The sequence below is a fragment of the Lytechinus variegatus genome, chromosome 16, assembly GCF_018143015.1.
Source record: "Lytechinus variegatus isolate NC3 chromosome 16, Lvar_3.0, whole genome shotgun sequence".
NCBI classification, from domain to species: domain Eukaryota; kingdom Metazoa; phylum Echinodermata; class Echinoidea; order Temnopleuroida; family Toxopneustidae; genus Lytechinus; species Lytechinus variegatus.
In genome coordinates this window covers 27,635,184-27,660,686 of record NC_054755.1, presented here as the reverse complement: position 1 = coordinate 27,660,686, position 25,503 = coordinate 27,635,184, and the positions used below count along the sequence as shown (strand labels likewise).

Sequence of the window (25,503 nt, the reverse complement as noted above, 5' to 3'; positions counted from 1 at the left end):
ATTGGATGTCAATGAGGTACATTCCTTTCTTTCTTGTCACTGAAAGACAGATCCCTTGAAATTTAATGATGATAATAACATATAGCATTAATGAGATGATTTATCTAGTTTCTTATTCAATGGCGCACTATAAATTACCCCAGCTGTAGCTCCAGCTGCTAAAGATGCTTGGAGCATTTAAGGAATTAATCCTGCCAGGTTTCCATTCACCTCACCTGGGTTGAGTGCAGCACAATTTGGGTAACTTTTTTTGCTGAAGGAAAACACGCCATGGCTGAGATTTGAACCCACGCCCCCATATGAAAATGTGATGTACACTTAAGCCATCCCTCTGATTTCCACTCAGAATTTGCTAAAACACGCGCAAAAACCTGTTGTTTTCGCACTTCAACTCATTGTCGTTTTTTAATATTGGGTCAATATCAAAAAGTGAAGCAGATCTAGAAAATTTAGATTATCAGCTTATACATGTATTACTCATATCAAATATGTAGAATTTAAAAGATACCGTCATCTTAGACTTACATTTTTCAAGTTTCCCCCAATTTTGTGTGAGAGAGGGCTACAATAAGGACTTCACACATCTTTTGCTCTGATAACTTCGTGCCAAATCAAGCTAAGTAAGAAAGTGAAACATCATCTGAAAGTTCAGATCACTGTGATTACAATTATATAACATCCATTTTGATTAGTTAAAAAAAAAGTACCGTCATTTTTTAATCCAATCTCTTTGTTCATTTCAAAATGTTGACATTTTGCCCGGTCAGAGTAAACCCGTACCCGTGTTTGCCAAGGACAACCCATGCATAATATGCGTGTATGTGTAACAGTTGCAGCTCGGTGATCGAACCTAATGCTGCAGCCCGAGCTCTGGGGAGCTTTGTCGAATTTTATTGGTGAATTGCATTGTTTTTTCAGAGGAACTAAATTAAATAGTTTACCATCTTAACAGTAGTATACCGTACAAATCACACAGGGAATCATTTTGAATAATACCAAACACAAATAAAGTTTTATTGAAAAATTTGAAGGCATGCCCAGTCGCTCCGTGTCAAATTCTACACGAAGACGTTGTGTGTTAGTACTAGGAAGTAGGAACGTTCCATTTTGTCTACGGTAGATAGTAAGTTGTCTTATAAACCGGCGTATGACTATGACTGGGTGTGTATGCACATTCACTGGCTGGGGCCCCGGGCCGGGTACCGAAGCAGAGCGCTGGGTATGGGAGTTGGGTGTCCGGACACCTAACATAATAAACACACTTCTCCAGTCATAATAAATAAACGAGATGGCGATTCAGAGCATTGATACTATCTATATACATACACTGTACATTATTTACAATGTAAAATAATATGCATTTGCATGCAACGAACGTAATTCAGGCGCACAGTAATTTTCTCTCCCGACTGCGTACTTTTATACCCCTCATATCCTAATGGATCAGTCCGATTCTTTTTTTATTCTGTGAAGTGTCAGACCGCGCGTTGTGTCCTGAGTCACGTCAGTAGCATTGGAAGAGGCTCTGCAGACATAACTATGTGCAAAAACGTTCTTATGGGCATAAAATACCTTTTACACCACCAGATAATCCAATAAAAATTTGTAAAATCATTCATTTGGGACTAAATTATGGTTTTTGGCTCGATTTCCTAACCTGAAAAAAAAACGATCAAATTAGACAGTCACAGGGCATTGTGGGTATAAAGCAAAAGTACATTGACATGACCTATGACTTTGTCTTGTCAATCAAGTATTAGTGTATATACATACATAGGGTATGAGAGAACAAACTCTAATTTATGAAAATGAAACAAACAAAACCAAAACCATGTATGTGTAATCTATATCGCATGCAAGAGTTAGATAGATCACCATATTAGTTCAGAATGACCTATTCATCATTTGCAGATGTCTAACAAAATTTGATTAATAGTTTCAGTTTGACTTGTCATGTAAATTATGTAGATTGACTCATACAATGTTGACATAAACTGTGACCCCAAAACCAATCATTTCAATGAGAAGGATACAATTTACTCAAGATGGTTATGAAAACATATATCCAAGTTTCAGGGCCACATCTAGTTTTTCAATGTATCTATCATTCATAATAGGCCTATGCTGCCAAATGGATTTTACAAGGAAACTACAAAGCCATTTTCCCTTTAAAGCCCATCTAAAGCTTTGGTAAAATAAGGAGTAACTGGGGCGTTGCAAGAAAACTGAATTGCAATCAAACCCAAATCAACGACAAATTTGTGTTCAATCAAAGGACTTATGTTTGATGTGAAATAGAATTTTAGAGTAATGTCTCCTAATTACCATAAGTATAATTAAATGGGAAGTTCACCCTGAAGAAAACTTTGTTTTCAAAATAGCAGAAAAAATAGTAAAAAATATTGGTGAGGGTTTGAGGAAAATCCGTTAAAGAGTAAGAAAGTTATTAGAGTTCAAAGTTTTGGATTTGTGACATCATAAACGAGCAGCTGCCCCATGTGTTATATAATATAAAATGCATAAATTTCAAATTTTGTATGGTTCCTGAAGACTTAATTTTGTTTTCTTTTCATGATCGGGTGTGAAATGGTTTGTCTATTGATATATAAAAGATACAGTGAAAGCCATTTTCAATTTTCTGAGAAAATGACATTTCATTGATTTTTTACCATTCGCTATGTAGGAATGCTGCTTGCATATGAAGCCACAAATCATATAATTGAAATTCTAATAACTTATTAATTATTTGATGAATTTTTCTCAAACCTTCGGCAAAATTTTTTAAATTATTTTTTCTGCTATTTTTACAATAAGCTTTTTGTCAGGGTGAACTTCCCCTTTAAGACTATAGAGCTAAGATAAAAGTGATTGTAACCATGATTGGATCTGCATTTATTGCAGAAGAGATTGTCAACCTACCATAAAACTTGCAGCCAGCTTGTATCTGTTAATACCTCGAGTATGATCAAGAATAAATATAATAGCAAGGATACGAATGTGATCGTAATCATGGTTGCAGTCACGTTTATTGCAGAAAGGATTGGCAAGAAACAAATGCCAACCTACCACAAATCTGGAAGCCAGCTTGTATTTACAACATAATATTCAAGTATGATCAAGAGCCTGAGTTAAGACAAAAAATGTGATCATATTAATGATTACAGTTGCAATTATTGCAGAAAGGATTGCCAACCTACCGCAAACCTTGCAGCCAGCTTCTCAAAACTGATCCTGAAGGATTCGTGTTCCACCCAGGACACCTCCAAGAACTTGTAGCGGGTGCTTCCTAGGAGCGCCGAGAGACTGTCAAAGGCCTCTTCCGGACTCATGTAATGCAGCAGCATGCCTGCCAAGGGCGCCAGCAGTGGACAGAAAAGGATGTCGGGTCTTGTGTCGGCGAGTACGCAGAGGAGGCGGTTGAGGCGGGCTTGACCCTCCGACTTGAGGGCGTAGGAGGCCGCAGAGTGGTCAGGGTCCACAAAGCTGGGTAGGGTGATGGATGATGGGTCTGAGGAAAAAACAAGAATAGAAAACCAATATTTGAGAAACATTGAATGGAGTGTAAAAAAATAGATAGGCCTACAGACCAAGAGGCAATTTCAGAAAGTGATTCTATCTTACTTTCATACGAAAGTGCTGATGCAAACACAATCACATTGATTAGATCTACTTCATACATGCTCTATGAGTGTTCTCAAAATTTTGAAAACAAATTCTACCCGATTTTCAGGAATATTCTTGAGAGGAAAATCACAAGCATGAAAAGGTGTGTGTAAAAGCACCTCCAGCTCCCAGTAAACCCAGAGTTAGCTAAATGAAATGACCTATCAAGATCATCGTTGCATGCACATTTTGATCAGCAGACTGATGAGGAACCAATCAAAACTATTCTTTTAAATTATGGATTAATTGCTTATAAAATTTTGTGCTACGGGTCTGGATAAAACAATTATCATTCCTAGGGTTACATTATATCAAAGGGTTCCTCTCCTATTTACTACTGGAGTATGTTTCATAATGCAAGTTTCACTGACACATTTTGCTCTGAGCCAATCAGATTCAATGATTTCAGTAGCTTATAACAACTGTCAGTAATTATGACTCGATCTTTCTTTTTCTTCATAAATTGCTCCCCAGGACAGAGTGATCAAGTCCACTTCCTTCTGTTAAAACTCATAAATAAGAAACTTACGCATGGAAAAAAATTGGACCAATGACACATTTTTTTTTGACACACAAATTTTTAGGGGTCAACTAGGCACCATTCTCATTACATTCCGAAATCTAATCTAGTGGAAACCGGTTCAGGAAACCAGTTTGGAAGATCGCTTTGCTAGCGTTTCCAATTGATCAACCAATAAGTGATTTTCAAAACCCTCTTTACGTAAAGCAGTCTTCTTGCTACAGGGATGCGCTCAGAGTGGTCATAGATTTTACGCAAAATTAAGGTGATTTTCAGAACTGGTTTGGAAGATTGCTTCAAGGACCGCTTCGAGCGTTCTCATTACACGTTAAACTAGTTTTTGGGCGGTAACGAGAACAGGGTCCTAGTGTGCACACACATAAGAGCCCCTGAAATACCACTACATCCAACACGGCTGGATCTGCCAATGGATTAATCCACCAAAATATCCCAATAAAAGCATCTGTACTACAAACTATCTCCAGATTGGTTTTATCTGAAAAAGTTGCAAGAAAAAAAAAATGCACTTCATTATTTATCATTGCTCTAAGTATAAATCCTTTGGTTTGAATGTTTTCCTGTTTGTTATGTCTTCAAGAGGAATGAGTGAAATTGAAAGATCGCTGAGGTGAAATATTCACTTTTTCCGTCCACCCTGTGTGGTTTGATGTTTTATCTGCACTTGAGATCTGACTCAGCTATGGGATAGTGTTTCTCAGGGCCCCGAAGCAGCAGAACACAAACTCAATGATTGATCTTAAAATCTATTCCTATGTCAATGTGAGATTGATAATACCTCAGTTCTGTAATTCATGGTTCCCAGTTTTTCAAGAAAAGGAAATTCCCTGATTTTTCCCTGATGAAGTTTCAAAATTACCTGATACTTATTTAAACAAATTCCCAGTTTCGCATGTTTTCTAAGTTGTTGCAGTGAATCACATGTATTTTCAGTATAAAAACTGTACTGCAGGCAAAGAGGCTACACTAAATAAACACCCTAATCAGTCATTCAATGGATGCTGTTTTGATATGCAACAATATAACAGTCTAAAGGCCATAGCACGCCTTACGACCTGACCGGTCGCCGACTGGCTTGCGACAGGGTGAGGGGAGATGTGACGTCACAGCTCTTGTCAGCTTGAGCGTCGCAGACCGGTCAGAGACAAGTCGCAAGGAAAATCGGAAGGATTTGACATGTCGAATCCTTATGACTGGGTCGCAAGCTCAATACAACCTCCAGCCAATCAGACAGCAGAGTTGCATGACGCGCATACGCAGTAGTAAGCGCAATTTCTCAGATGCTATGCCAAAAAGCAAAATGCGCATGCGTGAGTCACAGATCGGATCGCAATGTGTGCGGTGTCGAGGCTTATGACTGCCTTGCGATTCATCTCCCCTCACTCAGTCGCAAGCCAGTCGCCGACCAGTCGGGTCATAAGGTGTGCGGTGGCCTTTACTGACTACCGTGCTTTTCTCTTTTGGGCTAATCAAAATTCAGATTTTTCTTTCATCTGGTGATCTGGGGCATTTTTCCTTGATTTTAGGTATTTTTTAAATCAAATTCCCTGATTTTTCCCTGACTGAAAGAAAGCAAAATAATTTTCCCAGATTTCCCTGATGGGCTGGGAACCCTGGTAACTCGTTGAAATTGTGTAGTAGGATCCAGACTCAATCTATAAGTTTACACTTCTTGTGCACAAACCATGAAGATATTTTTGTAGCATTCTTTATTTGTCTTAATTTCCGAGGTGTTGCATTCATAAGCTCAAATCTTTTCCTTGTGTATTAACTTGTATAGTTTGTGGGGTTTTAATTTTATAATTACTGCCAGAACCATTTAACTTGTTTAAATGTTTCATTTACATTTAATGTTTTCTTTATTTTTCAGGCCAAGTACAAAAAAAAATATGATGGTTATGGTGGCCTAAATGGGCCAACACTGACATGAGTTGGTACGGAGTCTTGAAAACTGGATCACACCAACAAAAACCAATCGTTAAAAAAAGGAACAAATTGTGGGTACTCAAAACAAATCATGTTTGGTAAACATTTCAAATTGAATTCTCTTTTTTGTATTCTATTCACGCACAAACAAACATTCATAAAACTTAAGATAGTAGATCACAAAGTCTGACAAAATATGATAGTTGTTTGCTTTACCTAAATTCTTTCTACTTGGGAAGTATGGGACAAGCTACATGTATGTATGTATGTATGTATGTATGTATGTATGTATGTATGTATGTATGTATGTATGTATGTATGTATGTATGTATGTATGTATGTATGTATGTATGCAGGGCTCCACACTAACCCATTTTTTCTACTGGTCCAACCTATTCATGTCGGACCAGTAGATACCCAGTTTTTCAAATTTTTACTGGTCCGAACCTAAAATCTACTGGTCCCAAAAAATAAAGAAAACATTAAAAAAAAGGCGCAAGTTTATTTTTCTAGCCTTTCGTGACCCACCCCCCCCCCCCCCCGTAAAACGAAGGAATGAAGGACAAAAAGAAAGCAAGACAGAAACGAAGAAAGTAAGAAAGAAAGAAGGAAAGAAAGAAAGAAGGAAAGAAGGAAGGAAGGAAGGAAAGAAGGAAGGAAAGGAAGAAGGAAGGAAAGAAGGAAGGAAAGAAGGAAGGAAAGAAGGAAGGAAAGAAGGAAGGAAAGAAGTAAGGAAAGAAGGAAAGTAAGAAAGAAAGAAAGGATGGAAGGAAGGAAAGAAGTAAGGAAAGAAGTAAGGAAAGAAGGAAGGAAAGTCAGAAAGAAAGAAAGGAAGGAAGGGAGGAAAGAAGGGAGGAAAGAAGGAAGGAAAGAAAAAAAGAAGGAAAGAAGGAAGGAAAGAAGTAAGGAAAGAAGGAAAGAAGTAAGGAAAGAAGGAAGGAAAGAAGGAAGGAAAGAAGGAAGGAAAGTCAGAAAGAAAGAAGGAAGGAAGGAAAGAAGGAAGGAAGGAAAGAAGGAAGGAAAGAAAGAAAGAAGGAAAGAAGGAAGGAAAGAAGGAAGGAAAGCCAGAAAGAAAGAAAGGGTAGAAGGAAGGAAGGAAAGAAGTAAGGAAAGAAGGAAGGAAGAAAGAAAGGATGGAAGGAATGAAGGAAAGAAGTATATAAGGAAAGAAGGAAAGAAGAAAGAAAGGATGGAAGGAAGGGATGAAGGAAAGAAGTAAGGAAAGAAAGAAAGGATGGAAGGGAGGAATGAAAAAAGGGAGGAAAGAAGAAAGGAAAGAAAGAAGGATAGAAGTAAGGAAAGAAGGAAGGAAAGAAAGGATGGAAGGAAGGGAGGAAAGAAGGGAGGAAAGAAGGAAAGAAGGAAGGAAAGAAAGAAATAAAGAAAGATTGAAAAGAAAGAAGCGAAGAAAACAGACGAAGAAAGCTAAAACTATTATCATAAATTATGTTTCTTTTTTGGCTCAATTAAAATAGCTACGAAAGAAAGTCAGAAACCAAGTGTATCAACACACACATAAATGCATATGTGGGGCTAATATGTATACAGACGATACCACCCGAAACCCGATCTGTTTGAACCAAACAGAAGTAAAAATGTACCCTTTTACTGCTTACAGATGACAGAGTTACTCCAATTTTTAGGAAATATGGACATTATAAGAGCCTTTCATGAGTATGAACCGTGAATTTTGACAGTTCTGTGAGAGATTTCTGCCAGAGTTTAGCCAAGCTTCGTTCGCGTAGCCAGTAAAGAAATTACCACTAGCTAGCTACATATGTACACTGTATCTGCTCTAGTAGCAATTACGTGCGATTAATTCTGTGTGTATTCTGTGTGTGAATGATAGAATTTATCGGGGGGGGGGGGGGGAATGGTTTGCAGTGAATTTGACCATTTCTGGAGTAGTTATTGGCCCAACAATGGTTTTTATTACTGGTCATGTCGGACACTTAAAATCTTGCTGTTTTTTTGAAAAATTACTGGCCCGACAATGATATTTTTTACTGGTCATGTCGGACCAGTAAATCTTCCTATTTTTGAAAATCTACTGGCCCGACGGCGATTTTTACCGGTCTGGGACCGTCGGACCGCCGCTAGTGTCGAGCCCTGATGTATGTATGTACATGTATGTATGTATGTATGTATGTTGTTTGCTTTCTGTTTTCTTAAAAATAACCTCAAATCAAATGGTGAAATCACCTGTAAGTACATTGTTGATGAATTGCTGAGATCACAAAGTCTAGCAAAATATGATTGGGTGTTTGTTTTTCAAACTTATACTACTTGGACAGCACAAGACATATTGCAAAGTTTCTAGCTCTTGAATTTCAAAACCTTTTTTACCCTGGACATAAATGTTACAAGGTTATCTTCAAAATAAAATGAAATCGGCTCATTATCTGTGAGTATATTGTTGATGAAATAAAGCTTAGCAAAGGTGATCAGAGGACTTTTTACCCATTGAAATAGGACCATGGGCAGAAGAAGCCTGAGCCCCTTGCTCACTTCCATATAGGGAAGTGACAAAAACAGATGAGCTAAACCACCGTCAAACACACACAAACGCACACCCACACATCATCTTCATAAGATAAACTAGTTCAGACACAAATCCACATACACAGAGACATATGTACTTAAAGCCACACTCACACACCCACTTAGACAGATGCATACAAATGAAATCTTCCATAAACCCACATCACACATCCATTTAAACACACAGACCCACACATACACAACTAAATTTGGAAAAATGAAGTAACTCATACATGATACACAAACCCACTCACTTTGTCAAATGAACAAAATCAAACAAACCAACACTGACACATCCACGTCAACAAAGACACCAAGTCATACACAAACCCACACTCACACACCCACTTTAGACAAAGAAACTGATTCATACACAAACCCACACTCACACCCACTTTAGACAAAGAAACTGATTCATACACAAACCCACACTCACACCCACTTTAGACAAAGAAACTGATTCATACACAAACCCACACTCACACCCACTTTAGACAAAGAAACTGATTCATACACAAACCCACACTCACACCCACTTCAGACAAAGAAACTGATTCATACACAAACCCACACTCACACCCATTTTAGACAAAGAAACTGCTTCATACACAAACCCACACTCACACCCACTTTAGACAAAGAAACTGATTCATACACAAACCCACACTCACACCCACTTTAGACAAAGAGACTAATTCATACAAAAACCCACACTCACACCCACTTTAGACAAAGAAACTGATTCATACACAAACCCACACACACACCCACTTTATACAAAGAAACTGATTCATACACAAACTCACACTCACACCCACTTTAGACAAAGAGACTAATTCATACAAAAACCCACACTCACACCCACTTTAGACAAAGAAACTGATTCATACACAAACCCACACTCACACCCACTTTAGACAAAGAAACTGATTCATACACAAACCCACACTCACACCCACTTTAGACAAAGAAACTGATTCATACACAAACCCACACTCACACCCACTTTAGACAAAGAAACTGATTCATACACAAACCCACACTCACACCCACTTTAGACAAAGAAACTGATTCATACACAAACCCACACTCACATCCACTTTAGACAAAGAAACTGATTCACACACAAACCCACACTCACTTTTACAAATAAACTAATTCACTCACAAACCCACATTCACACACCCACTTTAGCCAAAAAAATAAGTCATACACAAACCCACACCCACACCCCCTCCTTGGCAAATATACAAATCACTCACAAACCCACTCGCTCAGACAATAAATTAAACCAGAAATAAACACACACCCACACCTCTACTTAGACAAATTGAGGAACTAAATCATTCAAACACACACACACATATTTACAATAATGAAATCAATCATTCATAAACACACATCCACACCAACAAACGTGATTAATGAAATACACACATCAGCTTTAAATGCATAAAATTATGCTACATTGTATAACACGCATACAGACATCCTCATAGTGAAGTAAATTAATTCTCACATAAACCCATCAACACGCACGTGCAAGTACATGTACTAATGACAAATAAACTAGACCATAAAAACCCTAACAAACCAACTTTAGACTCATAAAGTGCATCACTCATAAACACACACACACACAAACAAACCAACAACACCCACATGCATATGGGTCACCCTCACTTAAACACCAATGTACCAAAATGTGCACCTATTACCCACTCCCACTGTACACAAGCATACACAGATCACTCAGATACAAATGCACAAATTTTTTAAAGAATGATGCACAAATCCACACACCAATATATGAAACAAACATACAAATGTATATAAATTGCATCATAATCATAATTTACTTGGAAATGAATAATCTCCAACATTCACCAAAGAGAAACATACGCCCCACTCACTTGCTTACTTTTACCTGTTGTTATTGGGGGGCTCGAAATATTGTTTTTTATATAAGCATTCAAAAAAAAAGATTTCTGCATGATAGACAATTATGAAATTCATCAAGCGAACTTACCAATTGAGTCTGGCCCTTTCCCAAAGAGTCCTTCTTCGACTTCCTGGTAGACATGGGACACAGATGCTCCTGCGCTGTTCTGGAGACAAAGATTCTTCCACATCTCCTTGCGAACCTGATCATAAAAGACAGAATCCGTCTTGAGCAAAACAAAAACAAGGTTCCAACTTCTTTCAATAACAACTATCCAATCAATGGCTCTTTCGATACCACATTTCTAAATTACAGGATAGAACAAACCTCCAAGACCAATTAGAGGGGGCATGAAGGCCAGTTAATGTGGCACCCATGGCAATGGCCTCCAATGGCCTTGGGTAACTTTAAACCCTGTTCTTATGGGTAATTAAGCTGATGAATATGGTTAAAAGTTTGATTTTAAAAGCCCTTCAAACAAGCTATTTAGAACCCTTTGACTTTTTGATTCTGTTATTACCTTTGCATTTATACAGGGATTACCGGGGGTTCAGAGCAACCAAATGTTCCTCTGAACATTTGAGATTTCAGAGCCAAACTCTAACAAGTTCTTACAAATAAGGGGATGTCAGAAAGGGCAAAAGGAAAAGACACTGTATTATTTACACTGTAGAATCAGTTATTTTGAAACCGTAAGACCTTAATTAGTTTCTCTTTATATCTGTGAATAGGACCTAAGATTTAATCACCTCATGTTCTGTTTCACTTGCCCATCGCTCCTTCCGTATAACCTTCTTCAGCCTCTTCAGATCCGAAGGGATGTCTTCCGGCGAATGCTGTGGACTCTTTGTACTCTGGTCGGGTCGAACCGTCTGCACCAGATCTGGATCTACCCACAGCATCAGCGATCTTCGTTTGCTCTCGTCGGCACTTGCTTCACCCTTGACCCGTCTCTGCACAGCAGAGGGCGGCATATCCGAAACCTGATCTTCCGCTTCCGCTGCATTTGAAGCGGCTTGTCCGTCAACGGCTGTTTCATCTTTGGGATCTCTGATCTGGACTGTTACGGATACTGTTGGAACGTCAATTTTGACCACAGGTTCTTTCGTTTCCTCAGTTACAGCATGATTACTATCAGCGCCATTAGCTAAAACATGTTTAGAAATAAATGGGATACATGTATTTGGTAGTTACAATCCATCATTGAAACATTTTACAACATATGCACACACATTTTTAAGAGTCCCAGCACAATATTCAGAAATGTTCAAACTATTAATCTTATTGAGTTATCCATTCTTATTATTACAATTTATATCTTCAATTTCGCCGTTTACATTTCAATTTGTATGTCAGAATATATCCAGAAATCTACCTTAATTTGAATGGCATCAACATACATGATATACAGTACCTTATTGCCTAATTATGCCTTGCCTAACATGGACGCTCCAAACGTTGGAGCCGCACACCTCTAACTAGTTTCATCATCACAACTGATGGTTATTCAATTCCAAGGAGGCTTTGTCATCTAGATTTTGCAGATCAACCTGCAGCTTTCAAATTCTCTGAAAGATTCTGTGTTGTCCAAATTGAAATACCTAAATGTAGTTCCCATTTTCACAATCGCTCCATGATTGAAACAGTGATCTTAATCATGTAATAATCATAGTGGTCGTGTCAGATCGTATCAGATTACTTGTGGCAATCGTACTGATCGCAGAAAATTTTGAATGGTTAAAAATTCTGGGAATTAGTTTACAGCAAAGATACAAGGGGAAGATCGGACAGTACATAGACAACGTAATGAAACGCTCGGGAAGAGCGCCCCACAGCGTTAAGTAACAACCTTTTTTTACCTAAGCGTATCACGATCTGGTTGTGTACAAAACATATGAGAGAAATGGTGGAGTGAAGGAATAGAATATTTGAACATTTTAAGATTTTTTTCCTTCAATTTTCTTTTTTTTTATTAGAGATGAATATATTCAGAGGTTTCTGAGTCATAAAAGGTGGAGATATTCCCATGCGCCGCCCTTGTGCCCTCTCAAAAATCCCCTCTCTCATTTTCCCCACATGTTTTATACACAGCAGCGTGACAATGTGCAATGGTTTGCCTGGTTTACTTGCTTGACGCTAGTGGGCGTCCTTCCCCATGAGCATTTTATCGAGCGTTTCAAAAATCGCCAAAGTGTCCGATCTTCCCCTTGTAGTATCTTTGGTTACGGGAGGTACATGTATATCGTGGCATTCGTAACGGATTGCACAATAGTAGAAACAGGGCATTACAAGTATATATGTTTGATATGCCGAACATCCAGGCATGTTCAAGCACTGTTGATCCAATCCCTAGTTGATCTCAAGCAACAACTTCACTTGAAATGATACAGAGCTCTGATAAGAGTATATCAGTCAGCCATCTTTATAGCTCTTTGACAAGCACAATTCAGTACTTCCCTGTGGATATCAGCTTTCAAACTTCATTCTAAAGTCATTAGAGGTAAACACAATCAGATAATCGTTGCAATTCCATACAGTCACATACTAAAATCAATTTACATTTGCTAATAACCTTCAACATTTCAATAGGAATTGGGCAACCAGCTATACAGATCGCTGCCTTCATTATCAAAGAAAAAACTGTTACTGTTCTGAGGATAAAGGTGCTTAGGAGAAAATCCATAAATTCCTGATAAGTATGTGACTAAATGGAAAAATGTCTCTAGCACTACTAACAATCCTATTCTGCAAATTACAAATTTGAGAAAGTCTCTAATAACTTTTCGAAACAACAGAAAATTTCTTAATATAATTAAGAAAGTTTGGGTTCACCCTTGAACCTCAATCTTTGTCTGATGTGAACATACTGCACTTCAACGTACATTTCTAAAGAGAACTGAGTATGCCTGATGAACCTTATGAATTTTACCTCTTCATTTGAAGTGGCGACAGGTTAAACCCAGATTAAACAGATTTGGGAAGGGTTGGGATGTTGGATGGATGAGGGGGGGGGGGGGGTGAAGACGGTTCATAATGTGATGTCATTTTTTTATCTTAATAGAATTTAGGGATATTACAGGGTTACACAGGCCAAATCTCCCATTTTAAGATCTTCTTTCTACCTTTAATCAACCATTCTTTTTCACTACTTGAAAATAAAATCAGTGGGGGCCACCCCCTGCCCCCCCCCCCCCCTATGGTGCTGCCCCTGGTACTTTCATGTACTGTAAACATGATGAGGATAGTTGACATGCTAACTTGGCAATCATCCAAGAGATATTGGTAATGACCCTGAGTTCATTAGAGTCAATCAAAACAATACAAAGAGGGGAATTTTCTTGATAACGAGCCATCAAGTTTAAATGCAAACAACTGTGATGTCGCAATTATAAAATCTAAATAATCGTGATTTCAAATTGAGTAGGCTAATTTTTCCTGAATTTTAAATCATTAGAACAAAAATTTATGTCACTGCCTTTGTGATCGAGGCAGTTTGAAACCATCCAGTGGCATATTGTAGAGCAAGAGAGTGTCAGCGTGTGCAAGTGCTACTAAACTATGCCCCCTTCTAACATTTGATGCCAGTAATTTTTGCTTTATCGTAGCAGAGGGACATCGTTCAATCTCAGTACCACCTCTTTCTACAATGTAAAACACAAGACAACGTACAATGGCCCATAAGTAAATGTAAACAGAAATATTGTAGCCCATGGCCCCATAGCACCTACAATGCCACCAAAATATCATAGACTAATCCATGTATGATGATCTTAGAAAATGTAAATGAGGCATACATATAAAGTGTTCATGAACACAACTTGGACACTGTTCTCACTACTATCTTAAGACTAGTTTAGTGAAACTGAAAACTAGTTTAATGTGTAATGAGAACGCTCGAAGCGATCTTCCAAACTGGTTCATCGCGATGTAGTTGTCAAGATCACTTTGCGGCATTAAACTGGTTTTAGCGTGAGGACACAACCATTATTCAGAAAGCGATCTTCGCACACTTTAGCGCACTACTCCACACACTGTGTGTGTTGAATGCCTAAGCTGCGGTTTCCAATTTCGCAAGAAACATGTCACCCCACTGAGAGCGTACCCGTAACATTAAGATCGCTTTACTTGAAGTAATTTTGAAAACAACTTTTGGGTGATCAAATTGGAACACAAGCAAAGCACTCTTCCAAACTGGTTTCCTGAACCAGTTTCCAGTAAACTAGTGTTAGAAAGTGTAGTGAGAACGGGGTCTTGGTTTCTTTCCACCTTGAATTTTTTGAAAACACTACACTACCTGTAAATTCCACAAGGGCACAACCATCTCAGACACTCTGACTGTATCTGATGATTAGAAATTCATGAAGCAGCTTAACTCCCAATGCATTGGGATGAGTCACCTGTATTTCCCTGGGGGGGAGAGTTACACAAGGCTCAGCAATCAATCACACAGCTGACACCCGCCATTGATCACACACGATCATCAATCGTAAGAATGAGGCGTACCATCAATCGCTACGCTTGGTGATATGGCACACAGAGCATCTTTACTTGCATATTTTACGGTTCCACAAACACATTACAACAGTGCATCTTATCTTAAGAAGTATGTTAGCGTGGAATATTGGTAGAGATTAGGCCGGTTTGAAAACACAACAGGTGATTCAAATCCCAGCATTACATATGTATAGAATATTTGATACTAATTCTTTCTGCCAACAGCAAACCTTAGGCTTTAGACTTTAAAAAGAATGCATATCTTGATAGAAAATTAAAGGTACTGATCACTGATGGAATGATTACAAATCTTGTATGGGTAATGCTTTGGGGCCAGACCACGCCCCATCTTAATGATCTAAATGAATGGAAACTATGAAGAAAAGCTAGAAATGCCATAATTGGTCTCATTTGAGACTTTTGAATTAACTAGTGGAATAATGGCCATAACTTCTGTTGTCAATATGTTCAAGTGTTGTAAAAAAAAACACACGATGTAAATTACTGACCAAAATCGTAAATTTATTCACTGAAAGGAGCACAGGATGAACCTGAATTCATCAACTGTTTTGGTGAGTTGTCAAATTGGCAACCATCATTGTTAGGTGATATGATGTATAAAGCATTCATCAAGGATCTTTCAAACAAGGCCTTTAGTTGTTATAATTATATTAAATGCCTATCGATTAAAAAACGATAAGTCGTGAAAGGCCGGGTAGTACGAGAGATGCGAGCTCAGTCACAGTGCCTTTAGGAACCCGACTTGGATTTATTATTTTAACCACTATTACCGTCTCGCAATCTCTACCTGAAAGGTAGCGGCCGATCAGCTAGCATCGTTCGTATTGAACCCCGTATGACCCTGTACCACTGATACTGGATACAGATCAGTGCCTCTAACCCGCCGGGATGACGTCATCAGCATCAATAGTGCAGAATGGCGCATCAGCATGCTCATGAATAATTCACAGGAAGCAGTGAACGCAAGGTTCTGACAAAAGTCTTTATCTTGATCTTCGCCCGCTCTCTTCTTTGACTGCTGGTCTCCTTCCAGCCACTACTTGACAAAGAACATAGCCAAGTAACAATTCCTTGTCAAAAGTCTATCTTCAGGCCTCCATAACAAATTCCCCCGCTTGGATGGTTTGCTTTTCCTCTATTCAATATGACAGAGGTATTTTTTCTAAAACATTTTAAAACAATGTTAATGCTATATTGGAGCGGAATATTATTATTCAAACAAATCAAGAATTATTACCATTTCTGTCAATGTTGATCCCCTGAATCTTCCCATCTTTGAACCACTCTCTCTTCATCCCTATATCACTGCCTCACTGCTGCACCTCCTCGACCCAGCGCAGAAGAATGCCTCTCTGGAGTCTGGACTCCTCAAGAAAACTTTCATTTTTATCAACCCATCTTTATAAACTATTTTGCAGGTCCAAAGTGCTTCTGTCAATTTTCTATGTAAGGCTGAACTGCTTACAAATGTGATATTTTGTTCTGTTTGTCGTATCATGGACCAGGTAATTTGAGAAACGGCACAGCATCCAGGAGCGCATCCAGTCGGATTAGAACAAAATACTTTTCAGAAGCCGAGTATTGTGCAAAACAATATGGCCCTGAAGTGGTATTCATGTGTCTTATCCGGGTAACAGTATCTCGCAAAAGTGACTTGTACCACTCTTTACTAAATCTCAGGTCCATACAGTAGAAAAGAATGCCAAAATTTACAAGAAATTGCAAAAATTAAGTGTTTGTCCTTGGTATAAATTGCTGACATCTTGTTTTGTTTTGATAAATACATATCTTAAGTTAAATGATATTTTTAAGGGCGGGAGGGGGGGGGTATGCCAGTGTAGTCAGACATCCCAACTAAAATAAAGTTCTTCCACAATGTAAGCACAAAGAATTCAACATATTTTGAAGTCTGCTAAAATATGATCTGCATATTTGTAAGACTTTCTTTGCTATCTAACAATTACCAACATTTTGAGTTTTGAAAGCTATGACAAAACAGTGCCATGGGCATACTGGTATTCATAGAGCTCACCTTTGTGGGATAACACCCAAAATACTTGGAAAATCAATGAATAAAAAACATAAGATTTTCTTTAAAAAGACCATCTGGGATACATTAATTGGTTATGTATAACTTGAATGCCAATGTCTTTACTGTTGACATAAACAATAGCCCCTAGTCTCACTTCACTGCGCAGGTGAAACAAAAAACAAAAAACATGGATTATCCCAAGTTAGCATTTAGTTTCTGATTTAATAGATTCAAGAATATATTTAGGGTGACGGTTAAGGTTACACTTTGTAATTCCGAAGGTTCTTTATTCTGAAGGTTCGTAATTCCGAAACACGTAAAATGCCTAAACCTCGATGTTCGTTAATCCGAAAATGAAAAAGGGTTCGTTAATCCAAACATTTGTGGCGTAATTCCGAAGGTTGGTTAATCCGAAAAGAAAATGATAGGCGTAATTCCGAAGGTTCGTTAGTCCAAAAATGAAATGAGGTTCGTAATTCCGAAGGTTCGTTAATGCCAAAACGAAATGAGGTTAGTAATTCAGTTGGTTCGTTAGTCCGAAAACGAAATGAACAACGAACCCCATTTCATTTTCGGATAAATGAACCTTCGGAACAACGAACCTTATTCCGTTTTCGGATAAACGAACCCTCGGAACAACGAACCTCATTTTGTTTTCGGATTGTCGAACTATCAGAACAACGTACCTTATTTCGCTTTCGGATTAAGGAACCTTCGGAATATCCGAACCTTCGGAATAACAAAGCTTTGGAATCACGAATGTACACGATGGTTAGGGTGGAACATGTGACAGTGATTTAGAGAATGTAAGAATGAATCAGAGGAACTTACAAAAATAAAATTCATACTTCTACTTATACGACGATACTACTCAGCAGGATCCATAAGTCAGGATGTAGTGCTAAGGAAATATCTCGAGTGCTCATCTGCAGTGCATACTTGTTGGTGCTTATAAAACATTGTGCTGTTTGTGCAAGTAAAAATCTAGTCTACTATTTAGTAGTATAATCATTTAGTCTTTATAATTACCTATAACATTATCATTATTATAATTATTTGTTTGGCATCACTTATGTCCAGGAGAAAAGAGCTAAGTGAATCACTGTGAGTATACTCTATCACCCCCCCCCCCCCCGCCCCCGCCCCCACTGAAGTTGGAGGAGTACAGGAGGACCACCACACCAGTCTGCATTTCCAAGATTTCTCCCTTCTCTTTTACGAAGAGTGCAGCAGGTTCTTAAAGTTCAAAGTTGGTGATTCTCTCTAGACATTACTTTCTTACTTGTCAATATAACCAGTGATATAAGTTAATAACTATTTAGTAGTATAATCATTTAGTCTTTATAATTACCTATAACATTATCATTATTATAATTATTTGTTTAGCATCACCTATATCCAAGAGAAAAGAGCTAAGTGAATCACTGTGAGTAAACTCTATCACCCCCACCCCCCCCCACTGAAATTGGAGGAGTACAGGACCATCGAACCAGCATTTCCAAGATTTCTCCCTACTCTTGTACGAAGAGTGCAGCAGGTTCTTAAAGTTCAAAGGTTGTGATTCTCTAGATATGGGACCTCTTTTAAAAACCTTCTTACGGAAGTACTTGTCAATATAATTAGTGATATTGATTAATAACATGTGTTCCATTCCAAGCAAAATATACACATAAGGGTATCACCTGATTTCTCTGCTAGGATTATGTTTCAAACTGGGTTTAAGACTTTCAGGGTACTTTTTTAGATGATGAATGCATTTGTATTGATAACAGGGTTCCAGAATCTTTTTGAAGATTTTGCAAACATTTGTGCAATCCATGACCTGTCTGAGCCAGAAACACATTTTTGCAGTGGTGATTTTAATACTTCTATCACTTCCACCAATTTTCTTTTTCAGAGAATACTTGATGATCGCCAAACCATGGAGCTCCATGGCCAAACCAAGTATACACAGCTACATTGCGAAAAAAACATGAGCCTTTATACGCGACCCCTTCTCCCGAGCAATGCAGCTGTACACTGACAAGTCTGTTTGTTTTGTTTTTTACTTTGCAATTAGATGATTAGCACGGGCAATTATTTTTTAAAAGTCCATGGAAACACATTTTGAGAGTGGTAGACATGTTTCCAACTGGGAAAAGTTGAGAAACGCAGCCTAAGATAAATAAATTGAAAGGGAATTCCACTAGTATTTAAACTAATAAAAGCAGAAAATTAGAGAAGGATCTTGCTGAAAATTTTGCGAAAATTCATCAAAGAATAATGTTAATGAGTTTTCAAAAAAATTTAATCAAAGAAAAGACAAAGTAAGCAAGTAATCCTGATAAAGTGATACATTCATAAATATCTATGGTTCATGATGATTGAATTTCATTATCAAGAAAGGTTTTCAAAATTTATTGCATATTCACGACCAAACTGTCAAAATTCATATCACTTTGGAGCATGGAATGTGATAATTTTCAAAATCTTTGAATATTTTTTATATGATATATTAGTGTTTGAAGACCTACCATAGAAAAAAAAATGATTATTTCAATTCTTCCATTCAAATGATCAAATTCTAATTTCAACAAGCATCAGTGGATGAAACAGATAATGACCCTAACTACAGTCTCTATCTTATACACTCTCAGAATTTTTTAACAAACCAAAAAGTTAAAGCATGAACAGACCAACTGTCGGTAAAATCTAAATAAAAATTCATTTTGCAAGAATTTTTTTTAACCGGCAGTTGTTACATTCATACACTCAGTATGTGGAAGTGGCTATAACCCCACCCCCCCCCCAAAAAAAAAGGGGAGAAAATGGCTGAATAGCAAGAGAGGCAACAGAGATACAGACACCCATATTTGCTCTGACTGAATATCAATTACCATGCATACATGTAGGCCTACATACAATGTACATGTACATATACACTATGAGGTAATAATGAGTAATACTTTTCAATATACACATATGAGATGAAAATAAACTATGTTCATACACAGTAGATAAGGAAATAGGCATCCAATACAAGAATATATAAGACATACACCTACATGTAATAAGGGTTTGTTAATGAGGAGAAATATAAAAAAAATGTCTGGGTTAAAAATGTAATTGGTGGATTGTTAGGGATAAATAGTGACCCAGAATTGTTAAGGATGAAATTAAGTACAGAATAATATGGAATAACCATGGCAAAAAAGTGATACTTGATTACTCTTATGTCCAAGTCTTATGAACTACCTCCATAAAAATTTAAAGATACAATGCAAAGTAAAAAAAATACCTCTGGTATGCCCAAAGTTCATTGAGCCTAAATAACCTTTGACCTTGGTCATGTGACCTGACACTCTGGCAGGATGTTCAGAAATACTTCATGACCCTTATGTGTAAGTTCCATGAACTAAGTCCTTATACTTTTTAAGTTATGACATTTCAAAAACTTAACGTTAGGTTTAAGATTTTGATATTGATTCCCCAACATGGTCTACATTAAGTTCATTGACCCTAAAAGACCTTTGACCTTGGTCATGTGACCTGAAACCAGGGCGGAATGTTCAGTTATACGTGATTACCCTTATGTTCAAGTTTCATGTACTAGGTCCATAAACTTTCTAAGTTATGATGTCATTTCAAAAACTTAACCTCAGGTTTGATTTTGACGCCGCCGTCGGAAAAGAGGTGCCTGAATAGTCTCGCTCAAGACAAAAACTGTATTGATAAATTGAGGAATCATTTTGGGAAAAGATCAGATAAAGTTTTTTTTTTTAAAGCAAAAATAACATTTTCAAACATCACATGTTGAAGTTTTTTCTCTGCATAATTCAAAATAAATCTTTGTGACACCCAGAATCTGCAGATTCTACTGAAAACTGATTCCAACTGTCCTTATACCCAGACAAGGTTTAATTTCTTTATGATGAAAATTTGAAGGATTTCAGTTGCATTCAGGTATTCTCGTCATATTTTGTTATAATCAGTTATGACCATGATGATAGAGTGAAGTTATAGGTGTATATCTTCATGCACATGCATATACAAATAACTTGTTAATTTTGTTCTATGAAGTTTTACCATTTCGATCACTTTCTTGATTTCCTGGAAGCTCACTATGTGATACAGCTTCTCCATCATTTTTCCCCTCTCTGACATTCTCCAAATCTTTCTCTTTACCCCCATCCTTGGGTAAATCTCTTTTCACTTCTTTCCAGAAATCGTCATGTTGGATCATGACAAAATCAGCACTGCTGATTGACTCAGAATCTTTTCTAGGAGCTTGTGTAAGGTCTTGAGAATTTTTGGACTCTGTGTGTTCTTTTTCTGCCTGTTGTGTATTGTCCATTTGTGGGTTGGAGTGTTCAAGAACTTGGGTGGTTGGTAGGTCAGATTCAGGAGCTGACTCAAATTCTGAGGATAAATTTGCCATGGTGGCAAGGTGGGACAATGTTTCAGCAGGGAGCCCAGTTGAATTTCTAGGACAAGCTGGTCGCTCTTCTTCCGCATGCTCTGCTTCATCTTCTGCAATGATATCGTCAGGCTCAACAGAGGTGTTTTGGTTATCAGTATTTTGATCTACATTGTCTGCATTGTTTGAAAGCCCAACCCTCTTGTGTGCTGTAAATGAACCACTAAACAATTCTACTGACCCTGACCGTTTTACTCTAAACCAAGGAGACTTGACTTGACAACGGACCCTTTGTCCTTCGTCACCGGTTTTGCTTTCTGGGAAGGTGAATCCAAACATTTCAATTGAACCTGACCTAGTCGTGCGTGCTTGCGGAATAGAGAAGCGGCGGACCTGACTGTGATTTTGACCTTCACTTTCCAATTGAGGTTCACTTTCTGGGGTTTCCTCACTTTTCTTTTCAGGGAATGAGAAGCCAAACATTTCTACAGATCCAGACCTTTTAGACCGTCCTTGAGGGATAGAAAACCTTCTAACTTGACTATTCTTTTGACCATAACTATCTGAGTTTTCGCTATCTTCGGAATCTTCAGCACCTTTTTTTGCTGAATATGAGAACCCAAACATTTCTACTGATCCTGATCTCTTAACCCTTGCCATTGGGACTTGTTTTAATTGATTATCTCCACCAGCAGCAGTGTGTGAAGCTTCACCATTCTTGTATTCAGGATATGAAAAGCCAAACATTTCTACTGATCCAGACCTTTTAACCCTAGCCTGTGGAACCACAATTGGCTGCGATGGCCTTCTTTGAATTTCACTAACATTCTGATCCTCCGGATAAATGAATCCAAACATATCCACAGACCCTGATCGTACAGTACGAGGTCTAGCAATGGAATCATCTATAAAGTCTTCTGCATTTCCTTCATTAGAATCATCAGGAGTTGGTTGTGGGGAAGCGGGTAGGATTTGCTCTTCCTCTACATGATCATCATCGGCCTCACCAATGGGAAGCAAAGACACTGAAGAGTCATTTGTGGTTGAGACATCAGGTTGCACAGAGGAAGTTTGAAGATCATCCTGATCACTACCGTCACTATTCGCTCTGCTTCTTCCACTATTGTAAGATGGGTAGAAGGACCCAAACATCTCTACAGATCCAGACCTTTTAACACGAGCAAAGGGAAGAGATCTTCGATCACGGTCATTGCTCTTTTGACTTTCGTCGCTGTCTGATCTCTCCCTGGAATCTTTAGCAGCTGGATAGAACGACCCAAACATTTCAACAGACCCAGACCTTTTAACCCTTGCATGGGGAATGGAAAACCTTGGCAGATTGCCACTTCCTGTAACACTTGAACCTGCCCCATTTTTATTTTCAGGATAAGAGAAACCGAACATCTCTAAGGACCCGGATCTTTTTACCCTTGCTTGGGGGATAGAAAATCGTCGCAAATCACTACCCTGTTCATGCTCTGAACCATCATCTTTCTTTTCAGGATAACAAAATCCAAACATTTCCACCGACCCTGACCTTGAAGTGCGTGCATGGGGTATAGAAAATCTTCGCATTTCCCCACTTGCTCGCCTGACGTTATCAGAAACTTCATCATCATCCTGTTGATCTTCATTGCTTTTCTTCTCAGGGTAGGAGAATCCAAACATTTCAACTGACCCTGATCTTGTGGTACGTGCTTGAGGGATTGAAAAGCGTCGGACAATACTTTGATTATCACCATCAGAAATATCTTCTGAACCTCCCTCGGTTTTGTCTGGTGGATAGCCGAAGCCAAACATTTCAACTGACCCAGACCTTTTGACTCGAGCTCTCGGAACAAACTTTGGTCGTAGACGGCCTCCATTCGAGCCTTCTGCGATTTTGTTTTCAGGATATAAGAATCCAAACATTTCTACCGACCCAGACCTTTTGGTGCGTGCTTGGGGCACATAAAACCGTTGCATAGAGTCACTGCTACCTTCACTCTCTGAGCGATCTCTCCCACCAGAACTTGCATCTGATTTCTTCTTTTGGTAAGAGAATCCAAACATTTCAACAGAACCTGACCTTTTCACTCTTGCCCATGGACATCTATTTTGGTGTTTCATAGTGTTTTCTGCATTCTCACCTTCACCACTTTTACTTTGAGGGAAAGAAAAGCCAAACATTTCTACTGAACCAGACCTGGTAGTACGTGCTTGGGGAATAGAGAATCTTCGGACATCACTTCTCCTTTCAACTGCATTATCAGGGATGTCTTCATCTGTATCACCTTCATTTTTCTTTTCAGGGAAAGAGAATCCAAACATCTCTACTGAGCCAGATCTTGTGGTACGTGCCTGAGGAATAGAAAATCGTCGCACCACACGATTACGAGCATCACTTTCTAGGGAATCATCCTCAATACCTTCATCTTGCTTCTTCTCGGGGTAAGTGAAACCAAACATTTCAACAGACCCTGACCTCTTTACCCGTGCCCCAGGTACAGAGATGGGAGAGAGCTTCCCGCTTGCCTCAGACCTTGAATCTGCTCCAGCCTTTTGAGGAGGGTAAAATGAGCCAAACATTTCTATTGAACCTGACCTCTTTACCCTTGCTCTTGGAACATGCAATGGTTGCAGTCTAGTTCTTCCTCCTGTATCTGTCCCATCTTGTACTCCTGCACGATCATCATCAGCTTCCACTATAGCATGCAATGATGAAGCACTACCTTGGTTCATGATGGCAGGTTTCTCACAAGAGGATTGACATCCATTTCTCTCTTCAACATCCTCAACAACCTCTGTGCTTCTTCCCGCCTTGTCGCTTGGGTAAAAGGACCCAAACATTTCGACAGACCCAGACCGTTTAACTCGTGCATAAGGAACAGACTTTGGTTCAAGCTGATCGCTCTTTTGACTAGCATCACTGTCCGATCTCTCCCTGGGCTCTTTGCCAACTGGATAGAAGGACCCAAACATCTCTACAGAGCCAGACCTTTTAACCCTTGCCTGAGGAACGGAAAACCTTGGCAATTTGTCACTTTCCCTCATATTTGAACCATCCTCATTTTTGTTTTCAGGGAAAGAAAACCCAAACATTTCCACTGATCCTGACCTTGTAGTGCGTGCTTGGGGTATTGAGAATCTGCGCATACTACCACTCTTCACACTGTCAGTATCTGAAAAATCATCTTCTTCTGCATTTTCAACTTTTTTCTTTTCTGGAAAAGAGAAACCAAACATTTCTACTGATCCTGACCTTTTTACCCTTGCTCCTGGAACAGAAACACATTGCAGATTTCCACTATTTCCAGAAACTGAATCAGCTCCAATTTTGTGAGCTGGGTAGAACGAGCCAAACATTTCTACTGATCCTGACCTTTTCACCCTTGCTCCAGGAACATACATCCCTTGAGGGCCCCCTCTGTTTCTGGTCTTAGAACCCACTTTTACATTCTGCTCAGGGAAGAAAGAGCCAAACATTTCTATAGACGCAGATCTCTTAGTGCGTGCCCTTGTGGATGAACCGTCAGATTGTGAAGTGTCTGAGGCATTTGCTTCTTTTGTTTGCATATTTTCAAAGTCACTGGTATTTTCATTTTGTATTTCTGCTTTGATTTCTTCTGTTTTAACATGAACATCATGTTCAGACTCTGCTGGAGTGGCAATGTCTTGTAATTCTGTTTCTAATTGGGCTAGAACTGATGAATCAATAGCAATTTCAGCAGACACTTTAAGAGCTGTGTCTTCAGATTGTTGTTGATCATGTGATATGTGTGTCACAAGTGAGGGGTACTGCTCAGAAGGCATTTGCGCCTCACCCTCTAAAGGTATCGTTTGGTCACTAGGGGTGCAAGAGGGGTGCAGTGAGACAGGTTGTTGGGGACCAAGAGGTTCTGAGGTAGGATCGGAAGGAACGGCAACAGAGGATTGGTGGGTATGGTCCTCTATATTAGGGCACAACAGAG

At 38.7% G+C, this 25,503-nt stretch overlaps 1 protein-coding gene across 1 annotated transcript in view; it reads right to left on the bottom strand.

The window, feature by feature from the left end:
* Positions 1–25,503, bottom strand: part of LOC121429528 — a 56,779-nt gene that overhangs the window by 19,729 nt on the left and 11,547 nt on the right. Inside the window, exons 3-6 of the mRNA XM_041626587.1 lie at positions 21,223–25,482; positions 11,360–11,757; positions 10,698–10,812; positions 3,198–3,508 (exon numbers count right to left, since the gene is read on the bottom strand). Of these exons, the coding sequence (XP_041482521.1) occupies positions 3,198–3,508; positions 10,698–10,812; positions 11,360–11,757; positions 21,223–25,482 (5,084 nt within the window). The remainder of the gene's footprint in view (positions 1–3,197; positions 3,509–10,697; positions 10,813–11,359; positions 11,758–21,222; positions 25,483–25,503) is intronic.